The 21,334-nt window shown below is 40.8% G+C and overlaps 2 protein-coding genes and 1 long non-coding RNA gene across 5 annotated transcripts in view; 2 read left to right on the forward strand and 1 right to left on the reverse strand.

Annotated features, from left to right (window-relative positions):
- Positions 1-21,251, forward strand: part of epb41l4a (erythrocyte membrane protein band 4.1 like 4A) — a 62,565-nt gene extending 41,314 nt beyond the window's left edge. For 2 of the 3 annotated variants that reach the window (XM_010903099.5, XM_010903100.5), the window contains exons 17-24: positions 3,971-4,027; positions 4,387-4,464; positions 12,824-12,943; positions 13,148-13,195; positions 14,252-14,323; positions 15,726-15,836; positions 17,741-17,819; positions 18,293-21,251. In XM_010903099.5, coding sequence (XP_010901401.2) covers positions 3,971-4,027; positions 4,387-4,464; positions 12,824-12,943; positions 13,148-13,195; positions 14,252-14,323; positions 15,726-15,836; positions 17,741-17,819; positions 18,293-18,406 — 679 coding nt within the window. In that variant the 3' untranslated portion in view covers positions 18,407-21,251. The remainder of the gene's footprint in view (positions 1-3,970; positions 4,028-4,386; positions 4,465-12,823; positions 12,944-13,147; positions 13,196-14,251; positions 14,324-15,725; positions 15,837-17,740; positions 17,820-18,292) is intronic. The other variant, XM_034296889.1, reaches the window with a different exon arrangement.
- Positions 5-1,741, forward strand: LOC117595547. The gene is made up of 2 exons (XR_004576774.1): positions 5-1,093; positions 1,438-1,741. It is a non-coding gene; the product is annotated as an uncharacterized LOC117595547 (long non-coding RNA).
- On the reverse strand, positions 8,673-10,585 carry LOC109616598 (zona pellucida sperm-binding protein 4-like). The gene is made up of 2 exons (XM_034296890.1): positions 8,971-10,585; positions 8,673-8,725 (listed from the first exon to the last, which is right to left on the reverse strand). The coding sequence occupies exons 1-2, from the start codon at positions 10,526-10,528 to the stop codon at positions 8,673-8,675; spliced, it is 1,611 nt and encodes a 536-aa protein (XP_034152781.1). The 5' UTR covers positions 10,529-10,585.
- Positions 21,252-21,334: the final 83 nt, after the last annotated feature.

Below are 21,334 nucleotides of genomic sequence, written 5' to 3' on the forward strand. Positions count from 1 at the left end.
TTGTACCGTTCACCTATGACCTTTCACCTGCCAACCCATCTAAACTCTCCTCCCCGTAGTTCAGTTGACGCTCCATTAAGGGCCCAGGTGTGGTCTGTGCTGCTGGAGATATTTCCCCTTTACCCACCTAATGACACTTCACCAGTTATATGGACTGAGCGGGTGTGTCCCCGTTTGGGGTGGAAAGCGAATCCCAGCCGGTTGACAGAAGGGGAGGCAGCTGCCGTCACTGCCTCAGTCTTTCCCCTGATGAGTCCTTCTGTGGGAAAGTGCTGCCTTCTACTGGTTTGCTGTGGAACTAACGTGAAGAGGCTTTCTAGTTCTATCTCCGTCAAACTGCATTACGGCCATTGCTGTTCGTACGGGTCGGGGTACTGCATACTTTATCTTGAAATTCCTAGCACACCAAAGGCCTCTGAGTTGAAATGTACTGTCTCTGTGTTATATACAGCTCCGGGAAAAATGAAGAGACCGCTGCACCATTTTCTTTCCTTTCCAAAAAAGTTAGAAAGGTACGTTTTGAGGGAGGAACAGAAGCGTTCAATTTGCAGGGGTCTCTTAGTTTTTTCTGGAGCTGTATCTCTATATCAAACCTTTGGTTCCACAGCCAGGCTGTCTACCCACTGGTCTAAATGAGGTTTTAGCAGGGGCGAGTAATGGCCTTACCAAAGTCAAACTATATGCGTGTGTATATATATATATCAGGGATGTGATTTTTCCGGATTAATCCGGAATTCCGGATTTTCCGACCTGAAAATGTGACTTACGTGAATCATGCAGATCTGTAAAAAAAAATGGGAGGGGGGACCTCACAGCCATCACCGCAATCTTCATCTTTCTTTAACCGGCAGCGTCGCTGAGCAGAGGGTGTGTGTGTGTGTGTGCGTGCGTGTGTGCGTGTGTGTGCGTGTGCGTGTGTGTTCATCTGAGCCAATTGGTCTGTCACTGCTCCGTCAATGTCGGAATATTTGCGATGATCACGTATTTGCGTACAGCTTGTTCACCTGCTCAATTTCTCTGCTGAGTAGTAATTTACCTCAGTCGCTCTCGCTCGACTACAGTGACAAGAACATCGCTGGATCGGATGATCTGAGTATGTATTATTGCTTGTGTCTTAATATAACCTATAGTTACTAATTTAACTTTGTTGTCGGTTGATTAGATGTCGAAAATCGATTTTGATTGATTTTCCACTATGGCAGGATGTTTTATTCACGTAGGTTAAGCTTCATTAACATTATTTGTATTTGCTAGCTTTTGTATTTGCTAGCTAACTTATATAATAATAAGATAACGTTAGCTAAGTTAGCTACTAACGTTAACTAGCCACCCTTAAAACTTTGCTGTATGAATCGTTGTATTATATAGCAAATCGTTTTCAAGGTTTTAGCAACTTATAAATTAATTTCTTGTGCATGTTTTTTTTTTTATGTAAAGGCGTTTTAGACGGCTTGGATCCGCGGGGATCGCTCTGTCAATTCATATTTGCAGTCACGTCACAACCATGCTTCCAACCTAAGTGTTGAGACATATGAGTCCTATCAAGTGGTCAAATACAACCTGAAGGCCATGCAGGTGTCGGCCATTCAGCACTACTCCCGGAAGACAAAGGAGAGTCCTGTTAATTTAAAGCTGTGCAGAAATGTAAAACTATCAAGCCAAAGGTACAGAGCTCTGCTCAGAAATAAAGAAGAACTGAACAAAAGGCCTTATCACTCTGCGAAGCCAACGGCCAGCAAGACAATGTCAAAAGATGCCATTGTGGCAGCAGCTGTGAGTGCCAGGCGCAAATTCCTAAAGAAACGTGTAGAGGCTCTAAAAAAGCTTGCTACAAAGGCTAAAGAGTTGGGTAAAAATGTAAAACAAAAATAAGTTAAAATATATATTTTTTTGTCATGGTTATTGTTCAAATAAGTTGTTATGGGTCATTCTTTACTATCCATGTAGATCCGCCACCAGTTTGATCGGCGTGTGTGTGTGTGTGTGTGTGTGTGGGGGGGGGGGTCTCTCGGTATATTTTCCTGCTTTTTTGTCCTTAGCCAATCACATGCCTGATATATTCACTTGAATGTGTGTTTCTAAACTTTTGTCTGGTACTGTATATATACCTTTTAAACATGTAACTGAAGAAAGGATGGAGTTGTTTTGGGCCGGGTCCTCTAGTCTCAGCCACTCTGCCTTTTGCTCTGCTGAGTGAATCAGCCAACCAGACCAAATATGTTATACTGCTGTGGCAGTAGGTTGGCTGTTGATATTTAAACTAGTTAGCTAGCTACATCCACTTGACATGTGATAGCATCTGACAGGCATGTTTTGGGGGCTGCGCGCGTCAGAACAGTAGTGATGGGTTGTTTGTGAACTAAAGGCTGGGTTTGAAGAAAAAAACTTTAAAAAGGAGGCTATGTAATAATTAGGACACGTAAGATGTACCCTATTTAAACTGGCATTTTACATAATTTACTTTTTTTCTTTTGGAAATGTGGCCTTTTTTCGTTGTTCTGGGGTTTTTGAAATTTAGAAAGAGCTGTTTGGACGCCAAATGAGCCAAAAAGATTAACTTGCCAAAAAGTGAAAAAGGCACTGTTATATGTTTGCATAAAGTAGGCTATTGTAGTAATTTAATATAAGATGTACTTCATTTTATAATGATGATGCGTAAAGCTTGGTCTATGCTGTGTCTGGTGTGTGGCAAAGAAGCAGAGTTACTGGCTAGAAGTTGTGAATCAATTTATCTACGGTTTGGTGCGATAGAGCAGGTCAGTTGTTTAACCATTACGATAGAGCAGTCGTTTAACCATTACGATAGAGCAATCATTTAACCATTATGATAGAGCAGTCATTTAACCATTACGATAGAGCAGTCATTTAACCATTACGATAGAGCAGTCGTTTAACCATTACGATAGAGCAGTCGTTTAACCATTACGATAGAGCAATAATTTAACCATTACGATAGAGCAATCATTTAACCATTACGATAGAGCAGTCATTTAACCATTACGATAGAGCAGTCATTTAACCATTACGATAGAGCAGTCATTTAACCATTACGATAGAGCAGTCGTTTAACCATTACAGAAACAATACAGATGCAACGTCTTGGCGTTAGGTTCTGTTCCTTTGGAGTAAGTCACTGCCGTCACATGATGGTGCATAGAATACATCTAATAACATGTAATATTATAATGGTAATACAGATGGCAATGAGCAAGGTAGGCAGTACCAATCGCCCCGCCGAAGGAAACAGAATCAGCAGGTGGAGGCTGGGGTGGTGGGTGGGTTTAGCAACAACATGCTAAGATGACCGGCAGAGTACCAGACAGAGTGAGAACCCTGACCGACTCAAACAGAGCGCCATAATAGATTAGGAAATGTTGACACCATGGTACGAGCGATGCGGACATCAGCTGATGCATCGCTGAGCCAATGCCCATTCTGGTGCCCTGGCAGAACTAGCTGCGCTTATTCTTTGAATAAAGAAGATACTGAGGAGGTTTAAGCATGAAGGCATAGATAGTCTCACTTTTAAGTCACATTCCTGAGTGTTTGTGATGGTTAAAGGAGAATTTAATGAATATACAGCCACCAGCTAATATTTAGCCACGATTAACAAAAGTAAGCAATTAGCAAGTACATGTGATTTTTATTTAGCCAAATTATGTTATTATTTAGCAGACTCACACATTACTTATATTGAGTTCTAGTCAGCGGCGGCAAAAGTAAGTTAACATTTCTAATGACTGTTTAAAGATAGGACATAACCACGGATGCTGGTTTCACTTGGTCCCTGAGTTATCTTAGGTGAGGAACTATCAAACGTTATGTAAAATAGTACAGGTCGACTTCGAAAAACACTTAAACACGTAGAACTACCCTTTTTTAACAAAAGTAACATGACAAAGACATGCCTGCTGACAGTGACACGGTAAAGATAATGACAGTAATGACACGTGTTTGATATGGTCTCTAGGAAAGGCCAGGCCAGTGATCCAACAGATCCCCAGCATCAGAACAAACAGAGGAGAAGGTACCGTTAACACCAGGACATTTCTCTATTCTCTATAAGGGTCACATCTTCCTTCACATCGGTTCTCCACCAACTTGGTGAGATAGATGAGTGACACCAAGCGACCATCCCAAATGCTAATTGACATGCTGTAGCTACCAACACCACAAATACACCATCTTGGCTCTTGACAGATGTGTAGTTGTACTTATGGTAGTTGTTGTATGTACAGCCTCTTTCTCTCACACACACACACACACACAAACACACAAACATTCATTATTTCGTCCTGACACGCCATAAGCAAATAACATTCTACATGGTTCACTTTCCCCTCCTCAGCTTTTAACCCTGTTTTATTCACCGCCACCCACCCACAGGTCACGTTCCCGTGGCAACACCAGTAGTGGCAGCGAGTCTGAGAACTCGACCCGGGAACATCGTAAAAAGAGGAACCGGTGAGTGATGTCACTGGTCTGTACAAGAAGCCATTACATATCAGACATACCAGTAAACAACTATGTCTGAAAGGGGAGGAATAATCATGTCCCGGCCCTTATAAAATATATTTTTAAAATGTTGTATAGGAAATGACAATTAGTCACATTTCTTAGTGAGCTAGCTTGCTAACGAAACTGTTCAGTCTAATAGAGTACCATAGGCCATATTGCACAGGAAGAACGGACAAACATTTGGCTACTAACACAGCAGACTTGAAAAGATTCACAATATTGGTAGGATACAGTGTTGTCTAACCAATGTAATTCTAAGCTACTTTAGAAAATGTATTTCACGAATCATTTCCTGGTATTCCAGGTGGGTTTACATTCTGTTTGATGCCTTAACTTTTGGGAGCAATTTCAGAGAGGTGGGTGTGTGCTAATGTGGATGTATGCGTGTCAGAGGTTGTGCGTGTGTGTCTCTAGGTGTGGGAGAGAGAGTATATACGCGTGTACGAGGTAGAGAGAATGTGTAGGACAGGCTGTACTGTGTTTTATAGTGTTTTTACAAACCCCGTTTCCAAAAAAGTTGGGACACTGTACAATTGTAAATAAAAACAGAATGCAATGATGTGGAAGTTTCACATTTCAATATTTTATTCAGAATACAACATTGATGACATATCAAATGTTTGAACTGAGAAAATCTATCACTTTAAGGGAAGAATAAGTTGATTTTAAATTCCTTGGCATCAACACATCTCAAAGATGTTGGGACAAGGCCATGTTTACCACTGTGTGGCATCCCCTCTTCTTTTTATAACAGACTGCAAACATCTGAGGACTGAAGAGACAAGTTGCTCAAGTTTATGAATAGGAATGTTGTCCCATTCTTGTCTAATACAGACTTCTAGTTGCTCAACTGTCTTAGGTCTTCTTTGTCGCACCTTCCTCTTTATGATGCGCCAAATGTTTTCTATGGGTGAAAGATCTGGACTGCAGGCTGGTCATTTCAGTACCCGGATCCTTCTTCTATGCAGCCATGACATTGTAATTGATGCAGTATGTGGTCTGTCATTGTCATGTTGGAAAATGCAAGGTCTTCCCTGAAAGAGACGACATCTGGATGGGAGCATATGTTGTTCTAGAACTTGGATATAACTGTCAGCATTGATGGTGCCTTTCCAGATGTGTAGGCTGCCCATGCTCATGCAACCCCATACCATCAGAGATGCATGATCTGAACTGAGCGCTGATAACAACTTGGGTTGTCCTTGTCCTCTTTAGTCCGGATGACATGGCGCCCCAGTTTTCCAAAATGAACTTCAAATTTTGATTTGTCTGACCACAGAACACTTTTCCACTTTGCCACAGTCCATTTTAAATGATCCTTGGCCCAGAGAAAACGCCTGCGCTTCTGGATCCTGGATAGAGTTTAAGCCGGCAACGGCGAATGCCACAGTGGATTGTGTTCACTGACAATGTTTTCTGGAAGTATTCCTGAGCCCATGTTGTGATTTCCATTACAGTATCATTCCTGTATGTGATGCAGTGCCGTCTGAGGGCCCGAAGATCATGGGCATCTAGTATGGTTTTCCGGCCTTGACCCTTACGCACAGAGATTGTTCCAGATTCTCTGAATCTTTAGATGATATTATGTACTGTAGATGATGATTATTTCAAACTCTTTGCAATTTTTCTCTGAGGAACTCCTTTCTGATATTGCTCCACTATTTTTCGCCGCAGCAGTGGGGGTATTGGTGATCCTCTGCCCATCTTGACTTCTGAGAGACACTGCCACTCTGAGAGGCTCTTTTTATACCCTATCATGTTGCCAATTGACATAATAAGTTGCAAATTGGTCCTCCAGCTGTTCCTTCTCAGTACATTTAACTTTTCCGGCCTCTTATTGCTACCTGTCCCAACATTTTTGGAATGTGTAGCTCTCATGAAATCCAAAATGAGCCAATATTTGGCATGACATTACAAAATGTCTCACTTTCAACATTCGATATGTTATCTATATTCTATGGTGAATTAAATATACGTTTATGAGATTTGTAAATTATTCCATTCCTTTTTTACAATTTGTACAGTGTCCCACATTTTTTGGAATCGGGTTTGTACATGTACCGCCTCAATACAATACTGAATAGCCTATTTTGTTGGACTGTAAACATAAGAAATGTCTTGAAATTAAGTTTGATACTTTGTATGTGTCATAGTACCTTATTTTAAATTCTTTGGTGAAATCAACACAACAAAGTCATCTTTTTAATTCAGCAGGCTAAAATGCTATTTTGTTTTTCTTTCTTTCTCGCTGTGCTTATCAATGCACAAGCATTGATAAGCAAGTCAGATTTAATTTGACCCAGAACAAGTTTGTTTGTTGAAATAGACATTGACCTGGCTAGAAACACATTCATATGACCTGGTTAATCTAGTAGATGATCAAAGTGACCTTGTTTATTCCTCAAATGTCATGTAAATATATTTACCGTATTGATTTGCAATGTCCTTTCTGTGTGTCAGTAGTGTAATCTCCGTGCCTTGCACTGTAAATTATTATTGTAGCCGGAAATGTAAGATTTTTTTATAGAATATCTACATAGGCGGACAGAGGCCCATTATCAGCAACCATCAGTCCTGTGTTCCAATGGCACATAGTGTTTGATAATCCAAGTTGATCATTTTAAAAGGCTAATTCATCATTGGAAAACCTTTTAGCAATTTTGTTAGCACAGCTGATAACTGTTGTGCTGATAAAAGAAGCAATAAACCTGGCCTTATTTAGACTAGTTGAGTGTCTAGACCATCAGCAATTACGGGTTTGATTTCAAGCTCAAAATGGACAGAAACAAATAACTTTCTTCTGATACTCGTCTATCCTTGTTCTGAGAAATGAAGGCTAGTCCATGTGAGAAATTGCCAAGAAACTGAAGATCTTGTTCAACGTTGTGTACTTTGCAGAACAGCGCAAACTGGTTCTAACCAGTATAGAAAGAGGAGTGGGAGGCACCTGTGCACAACTGAACAACAGGACTAACACATTAGAGTGTGTAGTTTGAGAAACAGATGCCCCACAGGTCCTCAACTGGTAGCTTCATTAAATAGTTCCCACAGGACAACAGTCTAAATGTCAACCGTGAAGAGGCGAATCTGTGATAGTGGCCATCTAGGCAGAGTTGCAAAGAAAAAGCAATATCTCAGACTGGCCAATAAAAAGAAAAGATTAAGATGGGCGGAAGAACACAGACACTGATAGATTTAGGAAAAAGTGTTATGGACAGACAAATCAAAGTTTGAGTTCCACTCCATTTTGTCACACCATCCCATACCCTGTGGACAGTGCTTTACTGGAGTCAGTTTCCTCCTACAGCAGGACAATGACCCACAGCTCAGCTCCAAACTATGCAAGAACTATTTAGGGAAGAAGCAGTGAGCTGGTATTCTGTCTGTAATGGAGTGACCAGCACAGTCACCAGATCTCAACCCTTTTGAGCTGTTCTGGGAGCAACTTGACCGTATGGTACGTTAGATGTGCCAATCAAGTCAATCCAACTTGTGGGAGGAGCTTCAGGAAGCATGGAGGGAAATCTCTTCAGACTACCTCAACACTTTGAAAACTAGAATGCCAAAGGTCAGCAAGGCTATTATTGCTTTAAATTGAGTATTCTTTGACTAAAGCAAAGTTTGAAAGACACAATTATTATTGATATTAAATATAATTATTTATAACCTTGACAATTATTATATTTACTATTTATTTTGCAATATTTCCTATTCAAAACAAAACAATGAAAACAAGGACATTTGTGGAAAACAAGGAAATTTCTAAGTGACCCCAAACTTTTGAACGATAGTGTATATAGACAGTTGTTCATTTTGAAATGATTAAATCCTCAAATAAAATCCAAAATGCTGGAGTGCAATGCTTAAACTAAAAATACATTTCTCACTGGTGCATACATTTCGCCTCACCTCACTGTGTATATCAATATATTTATGCAATATCTTACTGTCGAAGTCAGACCCTGATTACCAATAACATAACAGGGATTTAAGTAAAAACCTCTGGGTCAATCATGATGACTTCTTGACTGGAAACTACTACATCTCCTGTTGTATTCCTCTGGCTTTGAACAGAAAGTTCTTCCCTTGGTCTGTTACATGAAGATGGTGGGGCACCGGGTGGTGTTTTGGTTCCTGCTATCTCCTGGCCAGTTCTATCCACGCACCAGCAGTATCCAGTAGAACATTGCCAGGCTTTGTAATGACCCTGTTCATCACACTGGAGTTTAGAGTCACCTACGATGTGTTGCCCACCTGAATTGGTTGTCTGCTCACTGTCTCTTTGTTTTTCACAATCAGTCTTGGCTCTCTCACTGTGATCTGTTTGTGGTTCATCACAGTTTGGCTTGTCAGTGCCTGTTCCATTTCTGGTCCCTGCTCTCTCCTGCCCGGTGCTGTCCACACACCAGCAAGGTCCAGTAGAGTTTTGACATTGCATGGCTTTGTACTGACCTTGCTCATCACACTGGGGTACATAGACCTCTACGATATCATGCACTTGTCTATTGGTTGACAGCATACTGTCCCTTTGATTTTCACAGTCAGTCTTGGTTCTCTTAGGGTGCACAGATTCTGGTTCATCACAGTTAGGCTGGCTGGTGCCTGGTGCAGTTCTGCTCCCTGCTCTCTCCTGCCCCCTGCTGTCCACACACCAGCAGGATCCTGTAGAATTGTAGCATTGCATGGCTTTGTACTGACCTTGCTCATCACACTGGGGTACAAAAGTCCCTTTGGGACTTTTCTGCGGATTGTCTCTATGTTGTTCACAGTCCGTCTTGGTCCTCTCACTGTTATCTGCTGGATTTTGTATCTGGCACCTCTGCTTACAGGATCCTGCTTGATGGTGGCACACTGCTGTGCTACAGTGAACGTACACCTTCTCTCTCAGGTGGACCATGGATGTCGGATCCACAAATGTGAACATCCTGAGGGCGAAGCGCTTGTAGTGGGATGGGTAGGATAGACTGGAGGTGGTTCCCACTGGGATGGGCACGGTCATGTAACGGTCATCCTGGAAGGAACATCCGTCAAACAGGAGCTCCCACTGGGGCAGACTGTCACGTTGGGGGGCTGTGGTAGCCCAGCAATGATCCAGTAGCAGGACAACGCCGGGATCGGTCATCCCCAGGATGCGAACCTCAACATACAAGGGATCCCTGAGAACCTTGGTGATGGGGTAGTCGGCATCTGTGTAGTAAGAGGTGTACGCTTCCTTGTCTTCATTACATCCTTGGGCGAGACAACGTCCGCTAGCCAGTCTGAGCTCCACGTTAAGGTCTGCAAGACTGGACACTGGATCGGGGTGTCTAACTGGCCTCAGCTCCGTCATCACTGTCTCAACTGAAGATCCAGTGTACCTACACTGGAAGAGTAGGTCGTAGTGGCTGTCCCTGGTGATAGCGCCGACGGGTCCAACCGTCACCTCGTATGAAGAGGACAACCGGTTCTCATAAACAATTTGACCCACCCCCTCACTTATCACAGTTCCACATTCGGTGAATTTGAACTGGTATATGGCAAAAGAAGAACTGACGACAGGTTTGCAGTGGGACTCGTTCCTACCCAGCAGGTGGATGGACTTCAAGTTGGTCAGAGTGACATCCCTGGCCACCACCACCACAAACTGCCCATCCTTGGTACACTGGACAGTCGCCGTTTTCCCATAGAAGCATTTCTGTCCATCAAAGCAGCAGTTAATAGCCCGGCATCTGGCTGCAGTGATGCTAGGAAGTCCACATGCCAACTTATCAGTGTCCACAATGTTGCAGATCTGTTTTGGAATTGGGTCTGTGTTGTTAAAGGGTTTCGGTTGAGGCGTGGATGGATCAAACATCTGAGGCGGTTGGGAAGGTTTCTGAGGAAGGCGTTGAGCAAGCTGCTGAAGCTCATCTTGAGAAGGCAACATCCTTGGCCTGAACTGGGATTTCTGTCCTTTCCAGAGTTGAGCATCACCTGGATAACCAAGCATGGCCACTGCTATGAGACACACAGCACTCAACGGGATGGCCATTGATTCTGTACCCGATACAAAGGGAGAAACCCACAAGGCTCACTGTGACACTTGTTGCTGCTTTCATACAAACATTAAGGGGGTTGAACTCATGGCTGTGAATGGGACCAAAAACATGTGACCTATCGGGTAGACTGTTTTATTGGGGGCGGGGAATCTTTGACGTTTAAAACTGTATTGACAAAGGCGATGTTCTGGTCACAAAGACCTAAAGGCATGACTTTAATCAGAGTTGAATGACTTTATGTAGGTTTTTTTCTACAAAGGTTCATTTGTTAGGTAAACACAGTTTGCAGGACTGCATTCAAGTAAAGGGGAAAACCTGCTTCAGTCTACTTTACACTGGAAAGGAATTCACCTTTCAGCATGACAATAACTGACAACAATCAGCCAAAACTATACTGATGTTGCGCAGTTTCTGACTTAATTATGTTCTAAAATCTATAGCCTTGCTTGAAATTTGCTGTTTAGCAATTAACTCCAACACCTCAATAACTGCCTGAAGAATGTTTTGAGAGAATATTGCAAAATATATGCAGATTTTTTTCCATTAGAGAAAGATGAAAAATCTCAATAGAATGTTTTGAGAGAATATTGCAAAATATATGCAGATTTTTTTCCATTAGAGAAAGATGAAAAATCTCAATAAGTTGTTACTTATTTTAATAATTTATAAATAAGTAACATAAAACCATTCTCACCCTCCCAATTTTCTTATGTTCCATTCACAATTATGGCCTGGCCTTGACACAACAACTGATTTGCTTTATCTTATTTGATTTGGCCACATATTTTCCAGCTGAGTCATTATACTCAGAGTTGTTGTGTCTAAATCTTTGTAATTTTGTGGAAAATCTGTTCATTGAATGACATCAGTACAGTTTTCTGTGATAAGTCACGCAGTTGTTTGATTTGTTTTTTATGTTCCTGTCCTGTTTTTGTCTTATTTAATGAGTATTACAGTGGATATACAGTGGATATAAAAAGTCTACACACCCCTGTTAAAATGCCAGGTTCTTGTGATGTAAAAGAAGGAGACAAAGATAAATCATTTCAGAACTTTTTCCACCTTCAATGTGACCTATTACGTGAACAATTCAATTGAAAAACAAACTGAAATCTTTGAAGGGGAAAAATAAAAAACTTGCAATAACCTGATTGCATAAGTGTGCACAACTATTTCTTTGTTGAAGCACCTTTTGATTTTATTACAGCACTCTGTCTTTTTGGGTAGAAGTATATTAGCATGGCACATCTTGACGTGGCAATATTTGTCCACTCTTCTTTGCAAAAGTGCTCCAAATCTGTAGTTCTTCTGGTGAAGCCATGCTTTTGTGGATTTGGATGTGTGCTTTGGGTCGTTGTCGTGCTGAAAGGTGAACTTCCTCTTCATCTTCAGCTTTGTAACGGACGCCTAAAGGTTTTGTGCCAAAATTGCCTGGTATTTGGAACTGTTCATAATTCCCTCCACCCTGACTAAGGCCCCGGTTCCAGCTGAAGAAAAACAGCCACAAAGCATGATGCTGCCACCACCATGCTTCACTGTGGGTATGGTGTTCTTTGTGTGATGTCCAGTGTTGTTTTTGCGCCAAACATACCTTTTGGAATTATGTCCAAAAAGTTCAACCTTGGTTTCATCAGAACATAACAAATTATCTCACATGCTTTTGGGGGACTGGATATTTGTTTCTGCAAACTTCAGCTGGGCTTGGATGTTTTTCTTTGTAAGAAAAGGCTTCCGTCTTGCCACCCTACCCCATAGCCCATTCATATGAAGAATACGGGAGATTTTTGTCACATGTAGCACACAGCCAATACTTGCCAGTTCCTTTAATGTTGCTGTAGGCCTTTTGGAAGCCTCCCTGACCAGTTTTCTTCTCGTCTTTTCATCAATTTTGGAGGGACATCCAGTTCTTGGTAATGTCTCTGTTGTGCCATATTTTCTCCACTTGATGATGACTGTCATCACTGTGTTCCATGATATATCTAATGCTTTGGACATTCTTTTGTACCCTTCTCCTGACTGATATCTTTCAACAATGAGATCCCTCTGATGCTTTGGAAGCTCTCTGCGGACCAAGGCTTTTGCTCTCAGATGCAACTAAGAAAATGTCAGGAAACTCCTACAAAAATAGCTGAACTTTATTTGTGATTAATCAGAGTCACTTTAAATGATGGCAGGTGTGTAATGACTTCTATTTAACATGAGTTTGAATGTGATTGGTTTTATATCCACTGTATCCAATAAGACTATATAATTCTAGAATACTACAATAAAACAATGTTATATTCCAGGTCTCGTCAGGAGAATGAGATGGTGGACTCTGGTCCTCAGTGGGAAGCTGTTCTCCGTCGTCAGAAGGAAAGGTCCCAAAACGACCCAAACCACCGACGCTCACGACACCGCTCTCGATCGTGAGACCCCTCCTTTTCTCTTGAATGTTCTGCGGAGCCCCTTGAACTGGCATTACCGGTGGAAACGTCTTAAACAATGAAAGACAACACATCTCAACTATTAGACACATCACAGATGTTCATTCATTTTCATCCAATCAGTTTGTCACTGGTAGAAAGAGCCGTTAAACTGTTAACCCCCTGTGATTGGCTGATGTCTTCCAGGCGGAGTCCAGACGTGCAGGCCAAGGAGCAGTTGTGGAAACACATCCAGTAAGTGAGGGTTGCTGTCTGATGCAGAAGAAGCGTTTGTGGATAGACAGGTTCTCCAACATTATTGAAAGAAATATTTAATGTAATAATAGAAGCAATATAATAACTGCATTAGCATAAATAAACTTATTTGTAATTTAATTATGTATATACTACAGTGTTAAACCAGGAAACGTGACATGTTCTTTGTCCTTACCCTGACACTGAGCTACGCAGACATTTATTTACACAATATCGTAATTGACAGACACTTTTCTAGACTCTTCTGATCAACAAAACTTTCAGACAACAATATTGAAGATAAGTTGATTACTAAAAACCTTCTGAAATGTATAATATGAGGTCATACAGGGTTTACTCTCAGTTAAAATACATTCCCTTAGTCACTTGTAGTGATGGGTCATTCACAAACAACTGAAGCGCTGGAAACCGAATCACACATAGTGAACAAGAAGCTGTTCATTTGGCCCCATGATTTCCCTACGTTATTTGCTCAATTAAGATTGTTGATAAGTTACAACATTATTTACTATAGATTGCATGTCCGCACCTAAGAAACTATAAATAGCGAATTGAGCGAATGTTTGTGTTTTTCCAGTAGATTAATGTCCAATCAAAAATGAAGGCAATCTAGTAAACAGAGACACAAGAGTTGGCTCTGCTAAAAGACTTGGAATGTCTGTCACTAGTCACTTGGTTGTATTGTCCTGAAATTTTCGCCGTGCCTGTCACAAACAAAGAGGTTTCTCTTACGTTCACTTGAAAGGAATCCTTGGAAATATGGAAATACGGTTCTACAACTTAAACTGTGAAAACAACATGCCCAGCAAGTGTGTAATGTCTAGAGACTATTACCCTTGCGCTTCATAAATGTTTTCTTGTGTCTAAAAAGTGTCACAGCGAATAAATGTGGTTGGGTGTTTACAGTCCAAACACTGTTTTCATTTATTTTCTAAATGCCTTGAAAGTGTTACAGGTTTTGCAGCGTTTTTCCCATAACATTTGTACCGGCTCTTCTCCTGAATGATACTGTACCTAGTGGTTGTGTCTCCACAGGAAGGAGCTGGTGGACCCTGCTCCAGACCTCACAGAGGAACAGCTGAAGGAGATTCCCTACAAGAAAGTGGAGTGAGTGACTGCCTTCCACCTTCCTGAATCAGTTAGATAGTCTGTTCATTGTACGGATGAAAAATTGCTAGTGATAATCAGACAATAACATGGATCACACTGAATTGAAGCTGGTTGGATAAGACATTCATATACAGACTGATGTGTTTCCCCTCACATTACTTGAATTATCTAGTCTGTCATTACCTAGAGTGGCCCTTATGGGGTCACTTGTACGTTTATTCCTACGTGTAGAAACATAATGCTCTTTTTAACTGTCTCACTGTCTCTGAGGCCAATGGATTGAGTATGGAGTGTGTTCATTACATTGAGTATGGAGTGTGTTCATTACATTCAGTATGGAGTGTGTTCATTACATCTAGTATGGAGTGTGTTCATTACATTGAGTATGGAGTGTGTTCATTACATTCAGTATGGAGTGTGTTCATTACATTCAGTATGGAGTGTGTTCATTACATTGAGTATGGAGTGTGTTCATTACATTCAGTATGGAGTGTGTTCATTACATTGAGTATGGAGTGTGTTCATTACATTGAGTATGGAGTGTGTTCATTACATCTAGTATGGAGTGTGTTCATTACATTGAGTATGGAGTGTGTTCATTACATTCAGTATGGAGTGTGTTCATTACATCTAGTATGGAGTGTGTTCATTACATTCAGTATGGAGTGTGTTCATTACATTGAGTATGGAGTGTGTTCATTACATCTAGTATGGAGTGTGTTCATTACATTCAGTATGGAGTGTGTTCATTACATTCAGTATTGGGTGTGTCATTACATTCAGTATGGAGTGTGTTCATTACATTCAGTATGGAGTGTGTTCATTACATTCAGTATGGAGTGTGTTCATTACATTCAGTATGGAGTGTGTCATTACATTCAGTATGGAGTGTGTTCATTACATTCAGTATGGAGTGTGTACATTACATTCAGTATGGAGTGTGTTCATTACATTCAGTATGGAGTGTGTTCATTACATTCAGTATGGAGTGTGTTCATTACATTCAGTATGGAGTGTGTCATTACATTCAGTATGGAGTGTGTTCATTACATTCAGTATGGAGTGTGTTCATTACATTCAGTATGGAGTGTGTTCATTACATTCAGTATGGAGTGTGTCATTACATTCAGTATGGAGTGTGTTCATTACATTCAGTATGGAGTGTGTTCATTACATTCAGTATGGAGTGTGTACATTACATTCAGTATGGAGTGTGTTCATTACATTCAGTATGGAGTGTGTTCATTACATTCAGTATGGAGTGTGTTCATTACATTCAGTATGGAGTGTGTTCATTACATTCAGTATGGAGTGTGTTCATTACATTCAGTATGGAGTGTGTTCATTTCACACTAGGTTAAAAGACAGTGAATGACTCCCTGTCTATCCTTTTGTTCAGAACCCAAGGAGACCCTATCAAAATCCGGCACTCTCATTCTCCCCGGAGCTTCCGCCAATACCGACGTTCCCAGTGCTCCGAAGGGGAGAGATCCGTGCTGTCAGAGGTCAAGTGAGTCCAAGCTAATCTCAGTCTTAAAGTTTTATACACTCCTCAAAGTTTCACCAGGAACCTTACACTCACAGTGACCTGGCGATGAGGCGTACTTCACAGAGCTTTCAACCTGACTTTTAAAGACAGCGTTCCTATCAGTCGGCTAAACTGCATTCACAGAAAACGTTGCGAATGTCAGCCCAGACGATAATTAGTGTTAATGCCGAGCGCTATAACGCGTGTTGAATTGACTCGTGGCCCTGCTCTAGTATTGAGTCGATGCTTGTAGCTGATGTTTCTTTCTGTATTGTTCAGAGGGTGGAGTTGTTCCTATTGTCTAGAGCAGGGCAATATTCTTCACTGGGGGGCCACATTGAAAATGCCAGAGAGCATCGCGGGCCAGATTACTTTTTTAACCAACATGCTTAAAAAACACACAGCATAGCTAACTCTGTTAACTTGCATATTAAATGTATGCATATTTCTTTTCCATGCAACACCATTTTCATAATCTAACTTAATTTACTTTAACAATGTTTTTTGTATTACACTCTGAGCTGTTAACAGAGTTATGGCAGACAAAGGCCTAAGAAATCTATTTTCATGGTTATTACTGAACAGAAAACTTGCGAAACATATTTGCCTTAAAATGTAACTTTCAGGTTAACAGAGTAGGCTATATTACATGAGGTATATTGTTAACAACAGTTATTAAGGCAGCTATAAGTCTATAAATTCCTTTTTAAGATGTTCACTCAATGCAAATGTTGGTATAATTGCCGTTAACTAACTTTGTACAGTATATTTTTGTACTACATGCTTTTAACGGCTGCCCAGACCCTAGAAATCAACTTTTTGGGCCACTAGCTCAATATGAACAGAAGAGCCTCGTATGGGCTGGTCAGGAGTGAGGTCAGGAGTCATTTCTGTTGAAGCAGTGTACGGTACTGCTGCAAGATGTTCCTAAGTGGGGCCGGATCTGTGCTTGGACTTGTTGAATTTTAGCATCGGGTGATAGTTGTTTGCATGCTTGCTCTGGAAGTGCCTCCGCAGTTTGTGCTGTTTAAAATTTGCAACGTTAGCTTTACATATTAAGCAGGTTGCTTTACCTGCGACATCTGCAAATAAATATGTTTCTGTCCATTCTTTTTAAATACCCTGCTTTCATTATCAACTTTTCTTAGACAGGCTTATTTTCAGAGATCGCTTGCCATCAGTTGCGTATATGAACAAATAATAACTCCACGCACGTGGATTGTGATGCTGGACCTATCATTAGCAACGCAAATAGCTTGTTTCAACTTAAAAGTATTTAAAATATACAGTATGATACTACTGTACTTATTACTGGAAGTGCCACAGGACTTTTAATTTGAAATAAAATAAATAGCAACAGTAAATAAAGTTAAGTAACCTACAGAGACCGTCAAGTATTTTTATTTTATATTATTTTTAAAGTTTTGGATGTATCGCGGGCCGGATAGAATGACTCAACAGGCCGGATCCGGCCCGGGGGCCTTATCTTGCCCAGGTCTGGTCTAGAGGGTGGAGTTGTTCCTATTGTCTAGAGAGTGGAGTTGTTCCTATTGTCTAGAGAGTGGAGTTGTTCCTATTGTCTAGAGAGTGGAGTTGTTCCTATTGTCTAGAGAGTGGAGTTGTTCCTATTGTCTAGAGAGTGGAGTTGTTCCTATTGTCTAGAGGGTGGAGTTGTTCCTATTGTATAGAGGGTGGAGTTGTTAACTAATCAGTGGTGTTAAAGAATCATATACAAGGGAGACGCAATAACTAGCAGACATTGGCCTCTGTTGGATGAGTTTGACACCTGAGAGCAACCGTATGCTTGATGGATAATGTGTGTTGCATGATTCGAGTTGAATCTTATTGATGTTTTCCAACATCTAACACAACTTCCCTTTCCACAGCGCCCGGACAGACCTGGTGCCCCCCTTACCTGTGACACGTACGGCAGACATCCCAGGGTCCAACTCAACCCCCTCTCAGGTCTGCCACTGAAACTCTCTTTGGTCAACATCTTTTGTAGAAGCTCTGACAAAAGCCCAGAGGCTGTTTTATATGCAATTACAGGTGATATTGGGATAGGAGGCGCATAGAGGAGTGATTTGTTGCCTTAAACGACCGTGCCAGAATAACCTAACATTGTATATTAGTGTCTAATGAAATATCTGTGTCTAATGGGATCAATTGACCCATTAAACGCCTGTGAAAATAATCCTGTCACAAGGAATCAACCTGCACTACGCTGCTGGACAGTACACATCGCATACGAAACATATATATTATACATAAATATACTTAACTTACATTCCGCTGAGCACACGTTCAAAGCGACCTAGTCTTTGGTGGCTGCACATAAAATGGACCTCACCTCTCTTCTTATGTCTCAAACCTCTGTTTAACTCATAGCCCCAGCATTGATATTCAGGGCAGAGTCTTTGTTGCACGTTGTTTTCCAGAAGAAGCACGGCTCCAAAGACACCCTGCTGTCAGAGATCACAGAGCATGATATGAAGAGCAGCGCCAAGGTGGTGAAGACCGTCCACACGCCCCGGGCCAAAGTCGACACGTGACCTGACCATTGGGCCACCGCTAACAAAGTCTGTCAAGAACGGCCTGGTTTCTTTTCCCCAAAAAAGAACCTGTTAAATACATGGAGGGCGTTGTATAGAGCTGAGCGGCTGCACTGTACAGCAGTAACCAACCCCACCTTGGAGTACGTGTGTGTGTGCATGTGTGTGCGTGACTGCGTGTCTGTGTGTGTGTTTGATAATGCATGGTCAGAAAGTACACAGTTGGGCTGTCTATTGGAGCGCACCACAGGATCTAGGATGTATTTGTGTCAAATAGCTAACTCCACGCCCCAGACTGTACATGTCCAACTGGGACTAGATTGGGTGGGGGAAAATATACAGTAGCTAATGAGGAGGGTTGTTCTATACTCAGTATAACTCCTTCAGAGGTTCTTCAAATTAAATCAATGAAGATAACTCTTATCAATGATTTAAAGAATCCTTTACAAGGGGAATAACTTAAAGGGTAGCTAGTTTCAACCGGTCTTGGAGGGCTGAAACACTTCCAGTTTGTATTTTCTCCTAGTAAGGGACTTATTCAGGCCTCCAGGACCAGTCAAACGGCCATATAGCTCAGTGGCTAAGTTCAGTAGCTCTCCATATTCAATTTTAAGAATACCCAAATGATCTGCCAGGAATATTTCTGTTTTACACTTAGGTTACCAAAAGGTTCAACCAGAAACAAAAAAAATCTGGAAAGTTTTTCTCCACCAGGACAGCTAAAGAAAACTTTTTTGTGTGTGACTTGGTATAGAACTGGTCATAACATTTAAACTTAAGCTGATCATTAAGGGCTCATTCAATCAAACCTGCATTGCAGTATCTACAGAGTAGCTCTTTTTCCAATGGTCATTCACGGACTGGTGTTGGGTACTGTAGAAAATCCTAGAAGACCATTTGACTAAAAGGTTCTGTCTATATGAAACATGGTTCTACAATAATGAGCACCAACATTTTCACATCTCACAATTGTTTTGCAGTGAATTCTTCGTTCATAATCTGATATGGTCCTCACCTTAATGTTATTTTATGGGTTCAAATCCTGAGGCCTTTGCAGGTATTACCTTCATGTTTTATCTGGGTTCAGGTTTCGATCAGCGCATAATTAAATACTTCTTATAAAATCAACAGAAATGTAGAGACATTTACAGATTTATTTTGTCATTATTTTATTTTTAAAGATGTATTTTTTGACACTGGTTGTAAAATGCACATAACCACAACATATTTCAAATTTCACCCAAATGGGGAGGTTTAAAACAATTTGTTATTTGAAGCAACAGACTTCATTTTTAAATGAAGAGAATATATCCTATATCCTAGCAACATTGCTAAAGCTTAGCTCTGTAAACTGATAGTTTGGGATCTCTGACAGCCAAATTCAGAGAAGTATTTGATATTTTCTATCATGGCATTTGGTAAGTAAAAAAAAATTAAGAGCAAAAGAAAGAGACGTGTCTCTTCAATGGGCCTTAAACATGCTCTAAGCTAACTGTATTTATTTTTTGTTCACCGTAAAGAGCTTAGGTTATGGTAAAACACATCAAAGTTAAATAGGACAATAACCTATGATATGATTCATCTTATAGCACCAATTTTCGAACGTGTTCACACAACCACAACTTTATTTATGACGTGTATTTGGTGTGATACATCACCTCTGAAAAAAGGAGCCCCTAAAGACCAGCTTAATGTATACATGTAGCCTAAACGCTACATTTTTGACCGAAGTGTCCCAACATCTCAAAGTACTACCAGATGTCAAAAAGGTATTAAATACAAAAATGGTGTGACTATAAGTGCAAATGTTGTAAATAAAGAATGTGTAAATATTGCTGTGGTGGGTTCGAATGAATCCCAGCCTTTTTCCAAATAAGAATGAAACTGGGTTGTGTGGAGAACAGAGCACAGCTAGATCTGACTGAGATCAGTTATTGACTGGGTTGTGTGGAGAACAGAGCACAGCTAGATCTGACTGAGATCAGTTATTGACTGGGTTGTGTGGAGAACAGAGCACAGCTAGATCTGACTGAGATCAGTTATTGACTGGGTTGTGTGGAGAACAGAGCACAGCTAGATCTGACTGAGATCAGTTATTGACTGGGTTGTGTGGAGAACAGAGCACAGCTAGGTCTGACTGAGATCAGTTATTGACTGGGTTGTGTGGAGAACAGAGCACAGCTAGATCTGACTGAGATCAGTTATTGTTTCACTAGGCATCTGCCTCTGTATTGATTTGATTTGCATTATCAATATACAGTATTAAAACAGTGTTTCACTCATCCACGTTGAGCTCCATAAAGACGCTGAGTCTGCCTCTGAAAAGACGCCTGGTTCCCTTCATAGGGCACCACTTTTGAACTGACCCATATGGCCATTGGTTGAATGTAGTGGTCAAAATAGTGGATAGGGTGGCATTTTGGGAACTGTTACTGGGGTTTTCATGTTTTGTATTGTCAGGTCAGGTGTGTTTACTCAAAGTACTCTCTACTGTAGGAATATTTGCTGCTGGACCCGAACATTTTTTGCACATCAATGCTATATAACTGTTTTGTCTTTTTCTCTGCTGTTTAAGAAGTACAAAATAATACAAAAAAGACTTAGAACTGTGTAGCTACACTTAGTAGTTAAACTGGAATTTCAGTCATTTTAAATAAAAACATTCCCTATGTCCTTTATTGTGTTATGCACTTTTTCCCCATGTTCAAAAGGCTGTACTGAGTCGTCTAGGGTACTGTTTAAAACCTGACAACTACTACCAGGTCAGTCCCTCTTACAGGTCTGCTTTAGGTTTGTGTGTTTGCAGGGGATTGAATGTAGTAAATAAAGACATGGAGTAAACATTGCTATGGTGGGTTTGAATTAATCCCAGACTTTATAGGTTATTGTTTCTTTGACTAACCTGTCACCAGTAGAGGGAGGAAAATG

Source organism: Esox lucius, chromosome 14, assembly GCF_011004845.1.
Source record: "Esox lucius isolate fEsoLuc1 chromosome 14, fEsoLuc1.pri, whole genome shotgun sequence".
NCBI classification, from domain to species: domain Eukaryota; kingdom Metazoa; phylum Chordata; class Actinopteri; order Esociformes; family Esocidae; genus Esox; species Esox lucius.

Coding starts and splice junctions, on each gene's coding strand:
- LOC109616598 (XM_034296890.1), bottom strand. CDS start 10,528: ATGGCCATCCCGTTGAGTGCTGTGTGTCTCATAGCAGTGGCCATGCTT. Junction 8,726..8,970: donor ACCCCAGTGTGATGAGCAAG/GTCAGTACAAAG, acceptor TGTGATGAACAG/GGTCATTACAAAGCCTGGCA.